The sequence below is a fragment of the Aptenodytes forsteri genome, unplaced genomic scaffold (assembly GCF_000699145.1).
Source record: "Aptenodytes forsteri isolate BGI_AS27 unplaced genomic scaffold, ASM69914v1 Scaffold255, whole genome shotgun sequence".
Lineage (NCBI taxonomy): Eukaryota > Metazoa > Chordata > Aves > Sphenisciformes > Spheniscidae > Aptenodytes > Aptenodytes forsteri.
Window position 1 is genome coordinate 7060270 of NW_008794888.1, and position 18144 is coordinate 7078413.

At 42.1% G+C, this 18144-nt stretch overlaps 1 protein-coding gene across 1 annotated transcript in view; it reads right to left on the minus strand.

Annotated features, from left to right (window-relative positions):
- The window catches only part of CNTNAP5 (contactin associated protein like 5), a 239298-nt gene that overhangs the window by 156757 nt on the left and 64397 nt on the right, over positions 1 to 18144 (minus strand). Inside the window, exons 4-7 of the mRNA XM_009275042.1 lie at positions 16006 to 16153; positions 6508 to 6711; positions 3698 to 3882; positions 229 to 369 (exon numbers count right to left, since the gene is read on the minus strand). Coding sequence (XP_009273317.1) covers positions 229 to 369; positions 3698 to 3882; positions 6508 to 6711; positions 16006 to 16153 — 678 coding nt within the window. The remainder of the gene's footprint in view (positions 1 to 228; positions 370 to 3697; positions 3883 to 6507; positions 6712 to 16005; positions 16154 to 18144) is intronic.

Consider the following 18144-nt stretch of genomic DNA (forward strand, 5'->3'; position numbering starts at 1 on the left):
AATTCTAATACACCTGGAAAGTCAGAGAAATGTATTAATTTCCACGTGTCTTTCAATAACTCTCACCACAGCAGTCAGCATCGGCTGGTGTTAGCCTCAGCAATATCATTTTAACAAGCTAATTATGCCCATAGCTATCTAAATCTGAACTCCACTCATTCAGTGCAGCCAGCAGCACCAACAGCATGGAAGTAAAGAAGGAAAGCATACATTATTGTCTCTTACCACAGTATAGATCTGAGGTTTGCGCCTTTTTGCCAGGTCAATTATATTGACTCCATTGTAATAAAGGTTCTCAATGCACCCGTGGAAATTTTTCCTCTGAAAGGTTCCTGGTTTTCCCGGGACGGGAATCCCTCCGAAACTGAGCTGTTGGAAAGAATAAGAACAGTATTTAGTTATCACCCCAAAAGCAAGAGGGCAGAGCCCCACTCCATGCAGCCAGCTGGGATATTATCTAAGAATCAAGTCACATTAACAGCATCATCTCGGGGCGTGAAGCAGTGCCCGGCTGCCCAACAGGGGCACTACAGGCCACATAGCATTACAGCTGTTGGAGAAACGCTGCTGATGCAGACAGCTCACTAATTTGGAAACAGCTTTTAAGTGCCTTGACACACCACTTCACCAACCTAGTACCACCAGCCCCCCACCCAGGAAGACCCAATGCACAAGGTAACTGGCCTGGAGACCATTTACTGCCACCCAGCAGCAGACCACGGTGGCCAGGAACCGATGAGCAATGGGGGAATAAACTCTTCCTGCCCACAGAGCACTGGGTTTGGCTGCGAGCTGGATTCACGCCTTTCCAAGCATGTATCTGAACAGTTCTGTTTTCAGCCAGTGGAGGGTAGTATCACACACAGACTACCCCATTTGCACCTTGCAATCATTTTCCCTAAATTTCGCTGTGGTTCGGTCTTTACAATACTCGCACATGGTATTTGGGACTGAGCAGTGTAATGGAGAAGTTCTGCAGGTCACACATTTAAACAAAACTTCTGCTGTGCTGTTGTCTAAGTACTGGAAGATGTTAGTATTGCGCAGATTACAACTCATCGCTTAACTGGAGGGCTGAAAGCCCTGGGAAGACAAAGAGCCTAAGAAAATAAAGCTTCCAAAATCCTTGGAGCATAATTACTTTAGATTCTTAAGAAAAGAAAGAAAGAAAGGAAGACAGACAAAAAAAAAAACAAACACACCAAACACCACAACCCAAAAAACTTCTGATAATCCTATTTTCGTTTTCCAGATGACACAGCTGATTTCTAATTACCTCCACTGGCCTTTTTGGCAAAGCTTTACTGGTGGTACCACTGGGTTTTTATTCATTTTTCCCATCACAGCCAGCAGCATCATGAGTGATATCATGCAGGTGGGGATCCTGCAGCCACCACACTTCACAGTGCTTCCAGTGCATCAGGAGCTGTGCTGCAATCCTGCTGCATCCACTGCAGCAAAGGCATGCACTGCTGTGCGGCACTGCTTACACACTGACAGCTGCTGGAACCTGGTCAGCTTACTCCTCTGTCACGACTCCTAACAGCTCGCCTCCGCTCATCATTACAAAAATAAAGGGAAATTTGGGAGTTATTTTTCCCCCCACTCCACCCAACAAGCTGGGATACATAAGCAAATGAAACCTCCATGGATAACCTTGAAAGCACTTCTTTGAAAACAGGTCCTTAATGAACTTGCACCTCAGTTGTATTAATTGATCACTTCAGAGAAATAAAGAGTGAACAGACTGCTACTTTACATCACTTGCAGGTTTGTTATTGGCATGAGGGCTTATGTGGTAGCAATGTTTTTTTCCAGTGAGAATCATTAGTTCCTCCTTAAAACACCAGACTTTCCTTCTTTCATGTTCTATTCTTTAAGTCTCCTGCTTAGGGACTCTGTACCGGGTTTCAAAACCAGAAGAAAAATCAATATCAATTACACCACTGCATTATTAAGAAAACAGTTTTCTTTGTGATTGGTAATAATTTTAATTACCAAACTAATGGTTTTATTACCCTCAGTAAGGCCTTTAATCCCTAAAGTGTGCTGAGATAAACTTTCAGTAGACTGCATTGCTGTAATGTTCGACTGAAAGATTGTCTCAGTGCAAATGGAAAGAAAACATATTGTGTGAAAAACTGAGCACCAGGGGCCAGGGCTGAGTGCCACAGAGGTCACTGGTGATGCTGATTTACACCAGCTGAAGATCTCCTCTACCATGCTCCCTGTTTCGGAACATCTGGAAAAACGTTCTGCAAATTACATTGGAGCCTGAGTTTTCCCTAATTGACACCAACCTTGTAGCAGGAAACAAGGAATTTTATTACATTGAAATTAGGAAAGCTGATGACTCAATCACTTGGCTTTTCTCAACCCCATCTTAAAAGTAGTTCAGCTTTGGCCCTTGCTAGTTCAGTCCGAAGCTGTTCCAGAATCTCACTGCTCAAATGTGCTGTCCTTACTAAATGTGCTCATGATATGGTACAGCCGTGCCAGGAGACAGGTACCGCTCTCTCCACCCTGCTTTATGAAATGCAAAGAAGGGAATTTCAGCTGGAACATGAGAGGAGCAGAGAGCAGGCACCTGCCACTGCTGAGCCATCTGCTTTTGTCCCTTGGGTGTGCTGGGAATTGATCCTTTCCAGAGAAATGAATCCAAAGTGCAGAGGGGAAACTTGTGGTCTCCTAAGCAATGAACCATGCCAGCTCAATGCATCCAGACAGGGTGATGGCTCTGACTGTGCAGGCATGACCCTGTGCCTTGTGGGCTAGCAAGACTCGGTAGACAAGCGCGTGGGGATAAAAATGAACAAGGGTAATTTGCACGCATGTGTGCATTGGTGGGGGGAACAGATGAGGAACTGCCTTGCATATGGATATGATGATATAAAGTTTTTTAAGGTATTTTTTACCGACTATCAGCCATAAGCACTGAACTGCTGGACCGATATAAACTGCACTCTGCTACACCTTGGCCTCATCACAGGGAGCACACCAGCCTCAGGTTTTATGGGCAGGCAGGATACTTCCTCTGCTCAGTCCTTCCTTGGTTGAGCTGCTCTGGCTCCCTAGACCAGGATGCTTTGTATCACAGCCCCAGACGTGAAGGGACCTGGGTCAGAGCTAGTTGTCTTGACAGTCGTGCTCAGGGTCTTCCATTCCTAGTGGGAAGATGATGGTCTTCACCTGCTCTTCTCTCTGTGGAGAGCTGTAATCTGAGCAAGTGGTGGCTGGATAGAGGCACAACTCAGAGCTCAACTCATGGGATATGACCCCCATGGTCATGTCAATTAGATGCAGGGATGGTGCGCAATGATCTCATTAAAATCATATTGGAGATGATGACACAGCACCTTTCCCTACAGCTAAGCGCCGTTGCTCCCTGAATATTTGACTAGAACCCAGGCTATACCTTTTAGTTTAGCTCAAAGTCTGCCGTACTTTGAAGTGTAAGCATAATCCAATGCATATTTGCCCAGAGACTCGCCACTTTCTGCAACTGTCGTATATAGAGTTGCACTGACGTAGTCTATGTTTGTTAACTATGAAAGGAGCTCTCTGGGAAGGAAATATTAAAAAAAGAAAAGATCTTTGCTGGAAAGAAACAGCTCATAGGGCGGTTGTTTTCCGTCACATTCATTTTATACCAATTCAGCCTCATCTCCCAGGTTATAACCTAAAGGTCTTCACACACCTCATAATCAATATCCAAGTGATCTGAATCCCCCTTCGTTCGGAAATGCTGGGTGTGCTTGTCCACCGTGAAGTTCACTTGCTTGTTGAAGCGCTCTATGAGAACTGAGTGCCAGTGCTGGTCATCCAGGAGGCTGCCCAGGGTGATGGACGTGTGGCTGTTACTGAAGTGCAGGTTGGAGTCCCCTGGAGGGGCAGAGACAGGCAGAAGACACCAGAGTTAGCTCCAGGCCCTTAACTGAAGCAAGGGCAGCACAGAGCAGTGCTCCTAGATGCAAACTGGAGCTCTGCCCATCAGAAACAGACCCTTGTCAAAACTTGCCTTAGATTCTTTGGGCCTCTTATTCATATATGTGTGTATATGCACATGCACACATACACACATTTTTTTCCCCTGAAATTCTTGTGATAAACCAGGAGGTTTTCCCTATTCTGCACCCTCACATTGCAGCACGCAGGGGATTGCTGCTCTGCCTGCGCCCTTGGTTCTGCTATGTATTCAAGGCCCTGGTGCTTTAAGAGCTCCCTTCAGGTTGCACCAGTCTCCTGTCTATTCACATTAACAGACCAGTCCTGACACTTCAGTTTCAACAATGTGCTTTTTGTATTTTAAAAAGAAAATTGCACCTGTCCATTTTCAGAGAAAAAAAGCCACAAGTCAGTGAAGCAACAGGAACACAAGTGTTTTGTTCAGCTCAAAAAGATTCTTAAACCCGGCCTAGATCTCCAAAAGTTTAGATCAAGAGTCATAAAAATATTTAGGCCCTAACCCTGGTGATTTCAAGCACTCTTCTGTTTTCCAGCTGGCTACATGTCTGCACACTTCAGAGCCTCTCATTGAAAGGGAGTATGTGTCCTTTTATATATTCCAGCAGAATGGAGAGAACACATGCTCCAAAACTGTCAGGCAAGATGCAAGCAGATTCAAGAGCAGACATCAAAACCCTTGCCCATGACATACGAATGCACACAGAGGACTTGAAATGGCTAAAATCTGTACATTTGGGACTACTGATGAAAGAAAAAAAACCTCTTATCTCAGACTATGTATTCACAACAGCGTCTCCTCTGGAAAAAGTAACATAATATATTTAACTATACCATATTCTTATCCTAGTGTGAAACATTTGTAAGAGGAGGACAAATCAATGGAGTCAAACAATCCCACATTCAGAGGCTTGGGATGTAGCTACTTGGTCCAAGTAACATCCAAATACCAAATCGGAAAAATGCTGCGTTATCATTTCTGCTCTTTGATGAAAGAGAGAAAGAGAGAAAGAAAGAGAGAAAGAGAGAAAGAGAGAAAGAGAGAAAGAAGATACTAGTTGGAGACTAAACAATTAATGAGCTTATGTAAAAATGAAATCCAAGTGCTGTGGAAAATCATTACTGGCATTTAAAACAAACATAATTAAGCATGAGGGGAAAAATGCAGAAAGAATTATTTATGAATTCTGTTTTAGTACCTCCAGTTTGCTCCCACTAGTTTATGATTTCTTTTAATTCTCCAAGTCATAAACAGGGGACTGAGACACTGCACCGTTGCCTGCTTTAGACAAACTGTTGCTCTAGACAAACTTCTTAAAGTGTCCTGGAATTGCTAGCCTGAGATCTGTCCCTGCTAATACTATACATTACTAGATGCTACATCTCCCATTTTTATTAAAACCAGCCTTGGCAGTCTAAGCACTACGTACATGAACTGTAAATGGCTCAGATTACTTTATTCATCAAAGTTATTAAGATTGAGAGTGGCAGTGAAAAACTTGGACCTTAATTCCCTCCCCTCCTTGCCCACACCCTCATGGTTAACAGAAGGAGGGGGTTTGTTTCAGCTTTCCATCTGGATGGGCCACTGAGACTTTCAGACCAAGTTCAATACTCAAACAGGGTAAGTGCACCTCCTGCACTGACTGAAGTACAGCAATGCAGACATAGGAAACTTCTGCCCAACTCAAACCACTCAGTATGAGAAACATGAGTCACCAGGGACTGCTGAGGCCAGTACCATGGGTCACCCACAGATGAAGCTAATGAATATTTTGCAGTAAGGCTGGGAGAGGTGGTATGATCACTCCTACTACAGTAGCTCCTGCCATTATCAAAGTGCTTTAGTGTATTCACCAGGAAAAAGCAAGCATCCTTCTACAGAAAGAAATTAAGATAGCCTTTCATCTGTCCCTCTGATCCAACATGATCACACAGTGATGGCCTTCCAGATACTCAGTTTTCAACCAAAACAATCTCCAGAAGCAAAGCAATACCAGTGTGCACAATTGTTTTGACGAGAATGTTTTAATTTAAATTCTGTATTCTCAGCTCAGCTCTGATCACAGAACGGAAAAAATAAGACACAAACCAAAAATAAACCTTTTGCACTCCAAACCAAAGCTCCTGGGAATGCTATTCTTAAAAATAATAACAATAAAAATAAAAAAGGAGGAAGGGAAAGAAACAGAATTTTTTTTTTTAAATCACTGCTTGAAAGCATCATCAAGCAAAGGTCAAAACTTCAGAAGTAGTCATTGAGCAGCTCAGCCTTGGTCGGCACTAGTTAGAAGAGCCAAGGTCTCTTCTTGGCTCAGCTGTCATGTCCTGCATGACATCAGTCACATCTATTCTCTTTTGCTTCCCCTCCCACCTTCTCTGACCACTATTTAAGCTGTGAGCTGTCTGAGGCACACAGCATGTTTTGTTGATCTCAGCTGGAGTTTCTAGATACTGCCTAATATAAACAATAGATATATAAAAGCAAACCAAGACAAATCTTGTTACAGTAACATGTGAACCAATGATCCTAATTACCCTTACCCAGGTTGATGTGCAAGGAGAGCTTCCCTTTCTGCAGTTCCAAGGTAATGTAGTCTCCACGCTGTCCTTCTCCATGGAATAAGACTCCATCCCCCTGCATGCTCTTGAACTTCAAGGAAACCACATCTTTGAATGTGCTCATAAGCTTCTGATTGAACCTGTAGAGGAGTGAACTTCTGCCATCGAAGTCTGCAATATCTGACTCTGGGAGAAAGAAGATGGCAAAATGAAGACGAGGGGCAGTATCAGGAGCGGGACTGTATTTTTTCAAATATGACTTGGAGCCAGGTATTCTCAGAAGTGTACATCCACAGGACGTACATGGCATCTGGGCAACCACATTTCACCCATTTCCAATCCTCTCCCTGGGGAAAGGGAACACTAGGATCAAACCAGAACTCCTCTGCACTTGTCCTCCTCTCTCTCATGCAAGACTGCTTTCTCACTCAACTTTTTAGAACAGAACAGGTGTCTTCCATCGTATTCAGATCTCCAGAACATCCCTCGCCATATTTGCTGTTTGTCTCAAACACACCCAGGATGTTATTCATTACTTTGAACACTTCAGTTCTCACTCCACTTTTTGTAGCTTCACAAGCGTCTGTTGAGCTGTTTCTGCGTGTCACCCATGCCTGCATCCACCTTTGCATCCAAATAAGCATCATCTTAGCCTCTGAGGGTTGGCTGCTTGTTTGCGATGGGCATTTATCAACCATGTTTCTGCAAGCAAATTGACTAGGCTGGCAGGAATAGTCAAATATCAATTCAAAAAGCTTTTGAAGGGATTTCATGGGAACTGGGCATCTAAACTGATTATACACCTTTGAAAATCCTATTAGAAACACATTTTCCGCTTCAGCCAGCCTCTAAAACCCAATCACTGTGATGGGAAACAAGCTTTCAATTCTTCAATTGCAATTAATATTTCCTTTGGCAGCAGCAGCCTGCTGTACTCTCTTTGCTTTATAAAGTGGTATTTTAAGCAAAATGTGTTTTTAATAAACTTTATTTTAAAATATATATATAACCAGAACATTTCAGGTAGCTTTAAATACTTTTAACTAATATATTGTATTCAAACATGTGACTGACATATGTAAATTCAATTCCAATTTCTATCCAAATGCAATTTGGCACAAATTATGAATAAAATATCTACTTGTAAATAATAAATCTGTCAATTGGTATTTCCTGTTGTTAAGAAAAATATTAAAAATTAAGAACGAATGATGAAGAATCTGAACAAGGGTTTACTAAGCTACGTAACTACTTGGATACATGCACAAAGACAAAGAATACCTTCATAGTAACCAAGAAGAAAGAGCATAGACTATTTTTGTTTGCATACCACATGTTTTAAGGATAATCCAAAGCTATCACTTTTCCATTATCTTTTGAAAAATAACTGAAAGGTCCATATGAAAACAATCAAGACTTCCAGGTCAGCAACTGCATTGTGATTAAAGCTGGTAATTTAAGTCACCTAAGCTCCCTTGAGAGTTCTTCTATCCTTTTGAGCATTAATGGTAGTTTCATTTGCTCCTCTTTAAAAACAGACTTAAGAGGGGTTGGGTTTTTTTTTCCCTTTTTTTCTTTTTTAAACTGGACCATGATTTAAAGAGGTTTGCAATTAAAAACTACTATAAGCTCAGAAAATAAAAGACCTGTTAATGATTTGTTACCATGGAAACTACCAGCGATAACTTCTGCACATCAGTATGACAGTTTGTACAGAAGTTTGATGGCACACTTACAAACTTGCAGGGAGCTCAAAATTTAAATTTGATGCAAAATTCTTTCACTCCAAAACTGATTCCATTCCAAATCAGAAGGTAACTGATTATTTCTTATGAGAATAAAACTACAAAGAAATTCAACCTTGGCAAAAATTCACTCCAGAATAAACTAAGACCAACTTCTTATCTGATATCAGAATTATAACATGCCATTTAGCACCATACATGGAACAGTTGCTAGTTTAGGAAGTATCATGAATACAAAAGTATTCACGCCATCTGCTTTTACTGTTTTATACTTCTGAATTAGGTGCTCAGAAACAGCTCCTTCAGAATTGCCAATTTCTCTCTATTGACACCTTGACTTCCAGTTTCTATAAAGGGAATTAAATTCATAGTTTAGTTCTTATGAATTTCCCCTAGCTATATTAAATACTTCAATTTGTTTAGAGTAAATTGCAAGTGTATCATAGAAATGGTTTCATTTTAACACTGTGTCCTGGTTTCGGCTGGGATAGAGTTAATTTCCTTCCTAGTAGCTGGTACAGTGCTGTGGTTTGGATTTAGCATGAGAATAATGTTGATAACACAGCGATGTTTTAGTTGTTGCTGAGTAGTGCTTACACTAGTAAAGGACTTTTCAGCTTCCCATGCTCTACCGACTGAGAAGGCTGGAGGGGCACAAGAAGCCGGGAGGGGGCACAGCCAGGACAGCTGACCCAAACTGGCCAAAGGGACATTCCATACCATGTAATGTCATGCTCAGTACAGAAACTGGGGAACGCTGGCCGGGGGGGCCGCTGCTCGGGGACTGGCTGGGCATCAGTCGGTGGGTGGTGAGCAATTGCATCGTGCATCACTTGCTCTGTATATTCTATTATTATTATTATTTTCCCTTCCTTTTCTGTCCTATTAAACTGTCTTTATCTCAACCCATGAATTTTACCTTTTTTTTCCCCGATTCTCTCCCCCAACCCACTGGAGGGGGCGTGGGGAGTGAGTGAACGGCTGTGTGGTGTTTAGCTGCCTGCTGGGTTAAACCACAACACACAGGTAGGAATTAGGAAATAGCTTATGAAGAAGTTAGTCTTTGATTTCCAGTGCATTTTGCAGTTAAGGTTGATCTTCCTTTTAGCTCTCAAAAACAAAGATACTGTAAGAGAGCACTGATTCAACGTTGCCGTAATAGCAGCCCTTTTTCCTCCTTCTTAAGATCCAAGCCTTCAACCAGTCTGAATTCATACTTCAGTCCTTGTTCTTAACTCTCCACTGAGCCACCTGAACACACAAGTTCTTGAAGAGCTCTACCACTGACATTTACAGAGTATAACACAAAGGAAAGCCTGTTTCTGAAAAGTTCTGCTTCACTAATTATTTGTTGTGAGTACACTGGACAATAAATAGCCCTGACGAAATGGGAATATGTCAAATAAATGCTAACACTGGCAGCCGAAAGTCATTAGTGGCAGTTTGTATGACAACAAATCGTTGGCTTCCTGTTAAAAATTGAAAGATACAGCACAATTCTAATACAGTCACTCCAGAAAACCTGCTTGTTTGCTTAGTGTTTGTTTAGTCCACGTATGTCCATAATCCACTTGCAGCAAGAGAACAAGGATCAGAAATGTCAGAAGTCTCAGAAAACCTGTAGGAATAACAAACTAAACCACAACATGTGGTTTCATTCTGTACTGCCTCCTAGTTTACTTACGCTCCCTGAAGACAGACTTTACTCAGTCTGGGTACTTTTCTACACTGTCCTCATCAACAAGGCTACAAAACTCATCAAAAGTGAGATTAGGCAAAAGATGCTTCTTTCATGTTACTCTGCACTGACCACAAATTCAAACAGATGTCTCTGCTGTAAATACATACAGAATCACAGAATCATTTAGGTTGGAAAGGACCTTTAAGATCATCAAGTCCAACCATAAACCTAGCACTGCCAAGTCCACCACTAAACCATGTCCCTAAGCACCACATCTACGCGTCTTTTAAATACCTCCAGGGTTGGTGACTCAACCACTTCCCTGGGCAGCCTGTTCCAATGCTTGGCAACCCTTTCGGTGATGAAATTTTTCCTAATATCCAATATAAACCTCCCCTTGAGGCCGTTTCCTCTCATCCTATCGCTTGTTACTTGGGAGAAGAGACCGACCCCCACCTCGCTACAACCTCCTTTCAGGTAGTTGTAGAGAGCGATGAGGTCTCCCCTCAGCCTCCTTTTCTGCAGGCTAAACAACCCCAGTTCCCTCAGCCCCTCCTCATAAGACTTGTGCTCTAGACCCTTCACCAGCCTCGTTGCCCTTCTCTGGACACGCACCAGCACCTCAATGTCCTTCTTGTAGTGAGGGGCCCAAAACTGAACACAGCATTTGAGGTGCAGCTTTACCAGTGCTGAGTACAGGGGGCAGAAGTACATACGTACTCCTGCTCACAGGTGAAGAAGTTGCCATAAAATAGAAATCATTCATCAAGCTCTTCTGAAATTCAGTAGAGGTTCTGGCCCCAGGGGTGCTGGTTACGTCATTCCATTTGAATTTCCTTTCCCAACACAGATCCAAACATTAAAGTCACTTGGGGGTGCGTGGAAACACAGGCAGCTAGTTGAAGGTGGATTACCAGGTTAATTCAGCATTTTTTTTTTTTTTTTAAAGGGAGCATGCGACTACAGGACTCAACCTGTGGGACCAGCTATGCTGAGATGAGCCAGGCTGGGAGCAATGTGAGAGCATGGAGTTTACTTGTGCAGCAATCTGCTCCTGGCAGCAGAGAGGATATACATTCATACTTACAAAGACGGTCCTCCTAGTGATTTTGGAAAAAGTAAACACTTACTTGGAAAAGTTATTCCAAAATACAAAAATATCCTCCAGGAACAGCTGCAATGTGAGACAGGAACTTTTGGTCTTGCACTTGCATCAATGAACAGAAGCTTTAAATCCCTGCAGGAGGGAGGAGGACTGTTCCTGGTCTGAATGGATGTGTCTCCTGGCCAGTCATGCCTTACTGGCTTGAGTGAGTCTAAAGCAATCTGACTTCCCTCTCCATACCCCTCTCAGACATGCAATCCAAGGGAGGAATATGAATGAGCACTTCAGAGGTGACTGTTCTGCTATGCAGCTTTATCCCTATCGCAAATCCATGTCTGCCTCTTGGTAAGCAATCATTTGGATATTTCTCTTATGCAGTTGGTTACAAACACTACTGGTCAATGACCATCAGACATTAAGTGGTTCTCTGCAATTCATTCTTTTCTATCTCATAGGAAGTCAAAGGAGAGGATGGGGGAAGGTGGGGAAAAAAGAAAAAAAAAAAGAGAGAGAGAAAAAAAGATCCAGTAAAAATACCATTTAATCGAAAAGCACAATATCAGATCATATTCCCTGAAGCAATGACAGCAAAAGATGAGAAATCAGAGTCCTGAACTGCGAATGAAGAACTCAGCTCTCCAAAGCAGAAGATACCCTGCCTCACATCGTATCACTGTTTCTCCTGTGGTTTCCTAGCCTGTTAACTGCACATACACCTGATTCTGCTGATGCATTTTTGGCTGTTAACCAGTTATAGAATATGATCAGCATCTTCAACGCAGCTATAAATCTTATCCTATAAAAGCAATTGTGTCAGCAGATTTTTTTCCTGCGCTAAGCTAACAAGACTTTTCCCAAGTATAAAAGATATACCCATTCCTCCCTTACCGCACCCAGCATCAAAAGCAATTGGTTTGCCATTTGTCTGAACACATCCTCTGTTGCAGCTCTGGTTATCTGTTACAATCACACTGCTTCTGGAGCCACTGCTGCAAAGGGACAGTGAGAACTTACACATACCTCTGCATGGAAATTTCCATTTAACTCATCATAAATCCTTTTCTGTACAGGAAACATCAACATATGTTTTCAGATCAAGATAATCTCCTTCCTATTTCAGTACCTATTTTGAGGATGTGAGATGGAATCTTTACAGAAATTTAACATAAATATAATTAATTTTCATTTAAATACATACTTTCTGTGTAAGAAAGTGAACAACAATTAGCATGTGTCATCTGTGAATTCCAGCTGATTTGATGGCCTTGCAGTGCTTTGTTGCACAGGAACTTCGATCTGTATGGGGTAAGGTCAAGCACAGTCACGTGACTGAAACAGCTTTACTGTTAAAAATGTGGGTTTATGTTCCAAGGAAACAATGTCAAGTGGCAGCCAATTAGACAGTGAAAAGAAAAAGGCAGGGGGGGGGAGGAGAGAAAGAAAGAAGAAAGCTCTCTTGTTTGACAGAGAAGTTTTTGGGATAAATTCATAGTAATAAATTACTTCTAGCAGGAGCAATAAACAACAGTGCCATTCAGCAGCACAGTGTAACCACATGTTAAGTTTGCCACTTTGGCATCCACTGCACATAGCAGTTAATCTCTAATATGATTCTACAGTATTTTTTGTTACTGTGTCCTGGCTGAGTGTTTGGTGACTTACAAGACCTGATGCCTTCCACATGCCCCCTACTAAACAGTCATCACTGAAAGCTGCATTTGCCAAAAGTTATCACGCGGTTGTGTTCCTGGGACCTCTTCAGCAGAGTATGCCGCACAGGACAGTCATACTCCAAAAATGAGAGATCAGAGCCTTGCGCTGGCTTAAGAGTGTCACATTCATCTAACTTTGCCATTACAAAAATGCTTAAGCAGCAGCGAAGCCACAAACCTCTCCTACAGCTGTCATCTTCTGCTCAAATATGCAAGGTTAAAAAGGAGCTGACGTGAGCAGAGACCATCCAAGGAACCACAGGCTATTTTGTACGCCCTGGTGTATCACAGCGAGGTGCTCAGCTGTATGTTTGGCAGTAGTCCCGGGGTTTTAACAGATGTGCAGCAGCACATGAAATTCAGATGGCCTAAGCTGTCAGCATCCCCAGACTTTTATTTCAGCCAACCAATGAATGCTGCCACTCACACAAAAAGGATCTCCAGCTTTGAAAACTTCACTTCTGCGGTTTCCTGCCCTGGATATAAATATAAAGCAACTCTGTTTTCAGATCAGGTGCTGTGCTTCTGGGGCAACATTTGCCTGAAAGGTGGAATGGACAGCCAGCGGTCCAGCATCATCTGAATTTCAACCTGCTTCTACAAGTAGGCTAAGAGGTAGAAATGACCCCAGTCACGCACGTACGTTTGTGCAGGATTTGGTTCATAGGTGTTCCCCATGCCCATGTTCTCTTTTTATCTTATACTTCAGGACTGGATCCAAAGCTTAAATGCTGGTGGAAATCCTTTCTTCAACTTCAGTGGACTTAAGATCAAATACTCTGGGTTTGTTTACCTATAGAAGCTTTTAAGTCATTCCAAGAGCTTAAAGAGGATTGGGCATAACTGGGAATTGGGCTCTTACAGATGAATTTGTATCAGCTGAAGCCTTTGGTACAGGTAGGTGACTATAATGCTGTTCCTACTCCCAGCCTCACATCCCTTCTTTCATATACACACAGACACTTGTATGAAGGGTCATCTCTTAGAGATGGTGCACATTTGGGACATTTGTTCTTCTTCTAGCTCCGTTTCCTTCCTGGCTTGTCCAACAGCCTGTCTCTAGTGATTTTTTTTTTTTGGTCATTTTTTTAAACTCTTCAAATTATTAACATATTTCTTGTGCCAGAATTGAACATGGTGGATGAGTCTGTATGCTGTCAAACATTACAAAATGCAGTTATGTACACCAGCTCAGGATCTGCTGCAGATATTCTGTCAGCATAACATTATAACAGTAAAGATGACATTTTATAAATGATCAAACATCTTTTGTACAGTACTGGAGTGCCTGGGTTAGGAGTAGCCAAGACTGTGAAACTACATAAGCAAAACTTGTAGACAGGTATTGCTTGGCATATGCAATTTGCCAGAGAGAAATTTGAATGGCACATTTATATGAACAGAATGAATATTTCAACACTCTGTAAAATTTTTATGAATCCCTCTCTTTCTTTTCTGGCTTGCTTCAATCCATACCTTAATTCTGCACAACCGTTTTTATTTCCTGTAACTGCAGGGTACAGGACAAAGATGAAGACTTAGATGATAGCGCAAGGAAACTCAGCCTGCAATTGACTCTGAAGCCTTTTTTGTATCATAGAAATACAACCACAATCAGACATGAAAGTAGTGCCCATACAGTATTTCACATGGAGTAGCACCAAAACACATTCAGCTACAAAAGTTTCAACCTTCAGTTCGAGTTCTATTTGTTGCACGCCTGTTTGGACTATACTCTTCACTGCAGAGGTTTTGTCATCGTTAACAGAAGCAAGCTCTTTGAAAACAGATGAGATAGCTGCTTTGGAATGATGTCATCAAGGGCAGTTGGTTTTGACTTATAGGTTCCAGTTTCCATGTCCACTGGTAGGGCTGGAAAAGGTCTCTTGCCCTAGTGACTATCCATCCAGACCAGGCTGTTGCAGGTGTGTACTTAAATGAATGATAGTCCACAGTGTCTGAGCATCAAAGTAGGTGGAGAAGCAGCATTTTAAAAAAGCTGAATGGATCTTTTAAATCCACACATAGATTTACACACGGACCATAACAAGGATCTTCCTGTGAAACCATGTGAATCAGTCCTAAGACCCAAGTGTAGTGATGAGGCCACTAAGAGTCCTGGAGCTGTGTCTCTCTTCAGTGGGATTGTATGCATCAAAAGGTTTAAGACACTTTGCTCTTTGATTCTGCTCAGATGAATTTAAGAAGTCTCCCAAACAGGGTGCTTTCCACTTTTTATCTTACAACTCCTTTTCTGTACCCAGCAGGAGCAGATTAGGATCTAGTCTAAATGGGGAGGTGGACAAGTACAGTAGTGTTCACATGGTGATGACTCGTGCCACATCACATTGAATTTACTGGTAAAATGCTGTTAATCCCCTGAACTCTCCCCAGCAAAATCTCACCTGTCTCCAGCAGTGTCTCATGTCACACTTGACCATTTGAGAAATAAACCTACAGCCACCTAAGAAACAAATACCGGACTTGTGTTTCCTCATTTGTGGACTTACTTTCATTTTGTGTGTGGGAGCAACACTGGTCCTTTTTCTGGTCCTTTTTCTTTACCTTCACACTCTTCCGTGCTGATAGGTCATCTATCTGCAGCGGTACACCAAGGTAACTGTGTTGCCGACATGCCCCAAGGCAACAAATGTTTATAGGCTGCTCCAAAGCCCATGTGACGAAGCGCTGCAGACCATGTCTTAGTGGATCATCACCACATGTTACAAAGAAGAGTGCCAAAGAAAACACCGATGCAAAAACAGTTAAAGCAGCAGACGAGTTCTCTGCTCTCTGGAGCTATAAAGTCATCACCCTCAAATAGAAATACTAGCTGAACAGTCTGCAGCACTTTCCTCAACAACTAGTTAAGTTGCCTTAAAAACAAAAATGAACTATTTAAGAAAAAAGTGATACCTTTCCTACAGAAGATCTCAAGTAGCTCCGTGCCCTCCAGCAAGGTGGGAGGTTTTGCAGCATCTGACAGCCTTGCACTTGCAAGAACCACCAAATCACTCTGTGGTGGGGTTCAGCTCTGGGAAAGCTTCACCAGCTGAGCTAGATGGGCCAGCACATCCCCGAGCAGAAAGGCAAGGACAACTACTGAGAAAACAATGATGGCTATGTATTTCATGTTACATTTTAACTCATAAAACTCATGCTGGACCCATCCCACAGCACTGACAGCATCCACAAAAAGGTCTTTGAGGAAATGTGGGTTAAGATGTAGCCACTTACTATAGGAGCAGCCGAAGACCTCAACTCTCAGTCCTATCCGCCCACCGACATTCCACTTCAGAGGGACGAAGCGCAAGAAGCGGGCTTTCATGGAGTGCAGAAATTTGTGGTGAACCACACTGTCAGCGTTGCTGTTCCCCGTGAAAACCTGGAAGGACAGAGAGCCTTGGTGAGACATTTAGCACCAAGAGGTGAATGCAGCACTCTGAATTGAGGCTGTGAACTGCCACCCCTCTTCCTGATTCTCAGTCTAGTAAATTACTCAAAATTACTTAAATTGATTGTCAAGTTTTCTTCCAAGTGCTGAGTCTCTTATGGAGGGAAAGGAGGGAGACAGCAGCACACAGAGCAACTCAGCAGAGTGGGGGGATGTATACAGGGAATTAGAAAAGCAGGTTGTGGATGGAGATGTTACAGAAGATGCTGCATAATTTCTCCAAACCCAGGATATTCCTGTGCACCACAATACTCCATTGGCCCCTAACATACCCACAGTCCGTTCAGTGCAGTGAAGGATGGGGCCCAGTTTAGCCTTTGGTGCATTCAGGGTAGCAGAAAAAGATGGTCACAAGGCACTAAGGTTGGCCAGAGCCTGGGAAGACGAACAGGAAAGTGTACATCTAGATACGCCACAGAAAACTCAAGCAAGACACAGGAAGAGATGAAAGTCTGAGTCAGTACACAGGAGAATCAGCATTTCAACTGTGTTTGCACCCAAGAGAGGTAAAGCTTGCAAACAATAATAATTTAACTTTTTTTCTTGCCTATTTGATTAATTGCCTGCAACTGCAAGCCAAAATTAATGGCCCTACTCAGAATTATCACTCAAGAAGAGGAAATTCTCTCATGGATGAAGAATGACTGCAGGATTTCAAAGACGAACGTTAAGACAAGCATCTAAGCTTTGATCCTGCCTGAAGTTTTTCAGTTCATCTTTACACCCTTACTCTGTAATATTGGGCTAGGAATATCACAGACTTCCTGCTAACTTCAGAACATTTGAGTAACTCAGCTGGGATTTAAATTTGAAGCTAACAGTTTTGTAGAATGTGAAAACCAAAGACAGAACTCTCAAAAAAAAAATTTCACAGGAAGGCTGTATTTGTAAGAGGTCCTTCGCTTTGTAAGTATACAATTTCATCACAAAAAGTTGTACCAGTTTTAAACACTTCTGCAGTTCAAAAGCTGGCACCATTCATCTATGCAATACAACTGCAAGCACAAATCGGAATAACCCCAGTAAAGCAGACCTACAATTCATTCCTGATGGCCGAAGGATGAGTTAAAGAGATTGGGGGTTTCATCTCCACTTTGAAAAAAAGGACTAATTAGCAACTGTTTAAATTTTTACTCAAATGCAAGCATTCCAACTTTTTTCCCAAATGTTGTTAAAAATGGTGTAAAACTTCAAATTCAGTGTATTCTTGTTTTAAAAAATGCAGCTGCTATTGTTTTATTAGAACTATATTCAATAAAGAACATCCTTGAACATTTCTAAGGAACAATGCTTTGAAACCATACCATGCTTTTTTCATTTCATCTTAAAAACTCTAACCTGGGAAAATTCTCTTATCTGCAATAAGCCTGCATTCATGACTGGGTGGAAAAGACAGCATATATCTCAATTCCTAAAATGTGCTTGCAAGTGCATTTCATTGTTGGTATTGCTTGCCTCTAAAGACAAAAAATTTTACTGAAACAATCTCTCTCACTACCCCAGTTACCTCAGTGAAGTGAAGTGAAGAACTACCCTTAAAAACATGTGATCTGTAAAATTATTTTTATTAGGAGCTTATCAGGCTGAAAAGGGTATATAATTCGGCTATCCCAACCGTTCCCAAAGCTTTGCTTATCCTGCATCTCTTATGCTGGATTTTTTATGCACAAGATCTTTTTTTCTACAAGTATTATGTGATGGTTAACTAACCTCTCACAAATTCAGCTATATTATATAATTAATTTTTTTTGGATGGGGATGCTTGTTGATCTTAATTCAAAGTTACACCACCTGTGTGCGGTGTGACCAGGTGGATGATCTGCTCGGCCTGGTGGCAGAGCTGAAGGAGGAGGTGGAAAGGTTGGGGAGTATCCGGGAGTGTGAGAGGGAGATAGATTGGTGGAGCCGCACCCTACCATCCC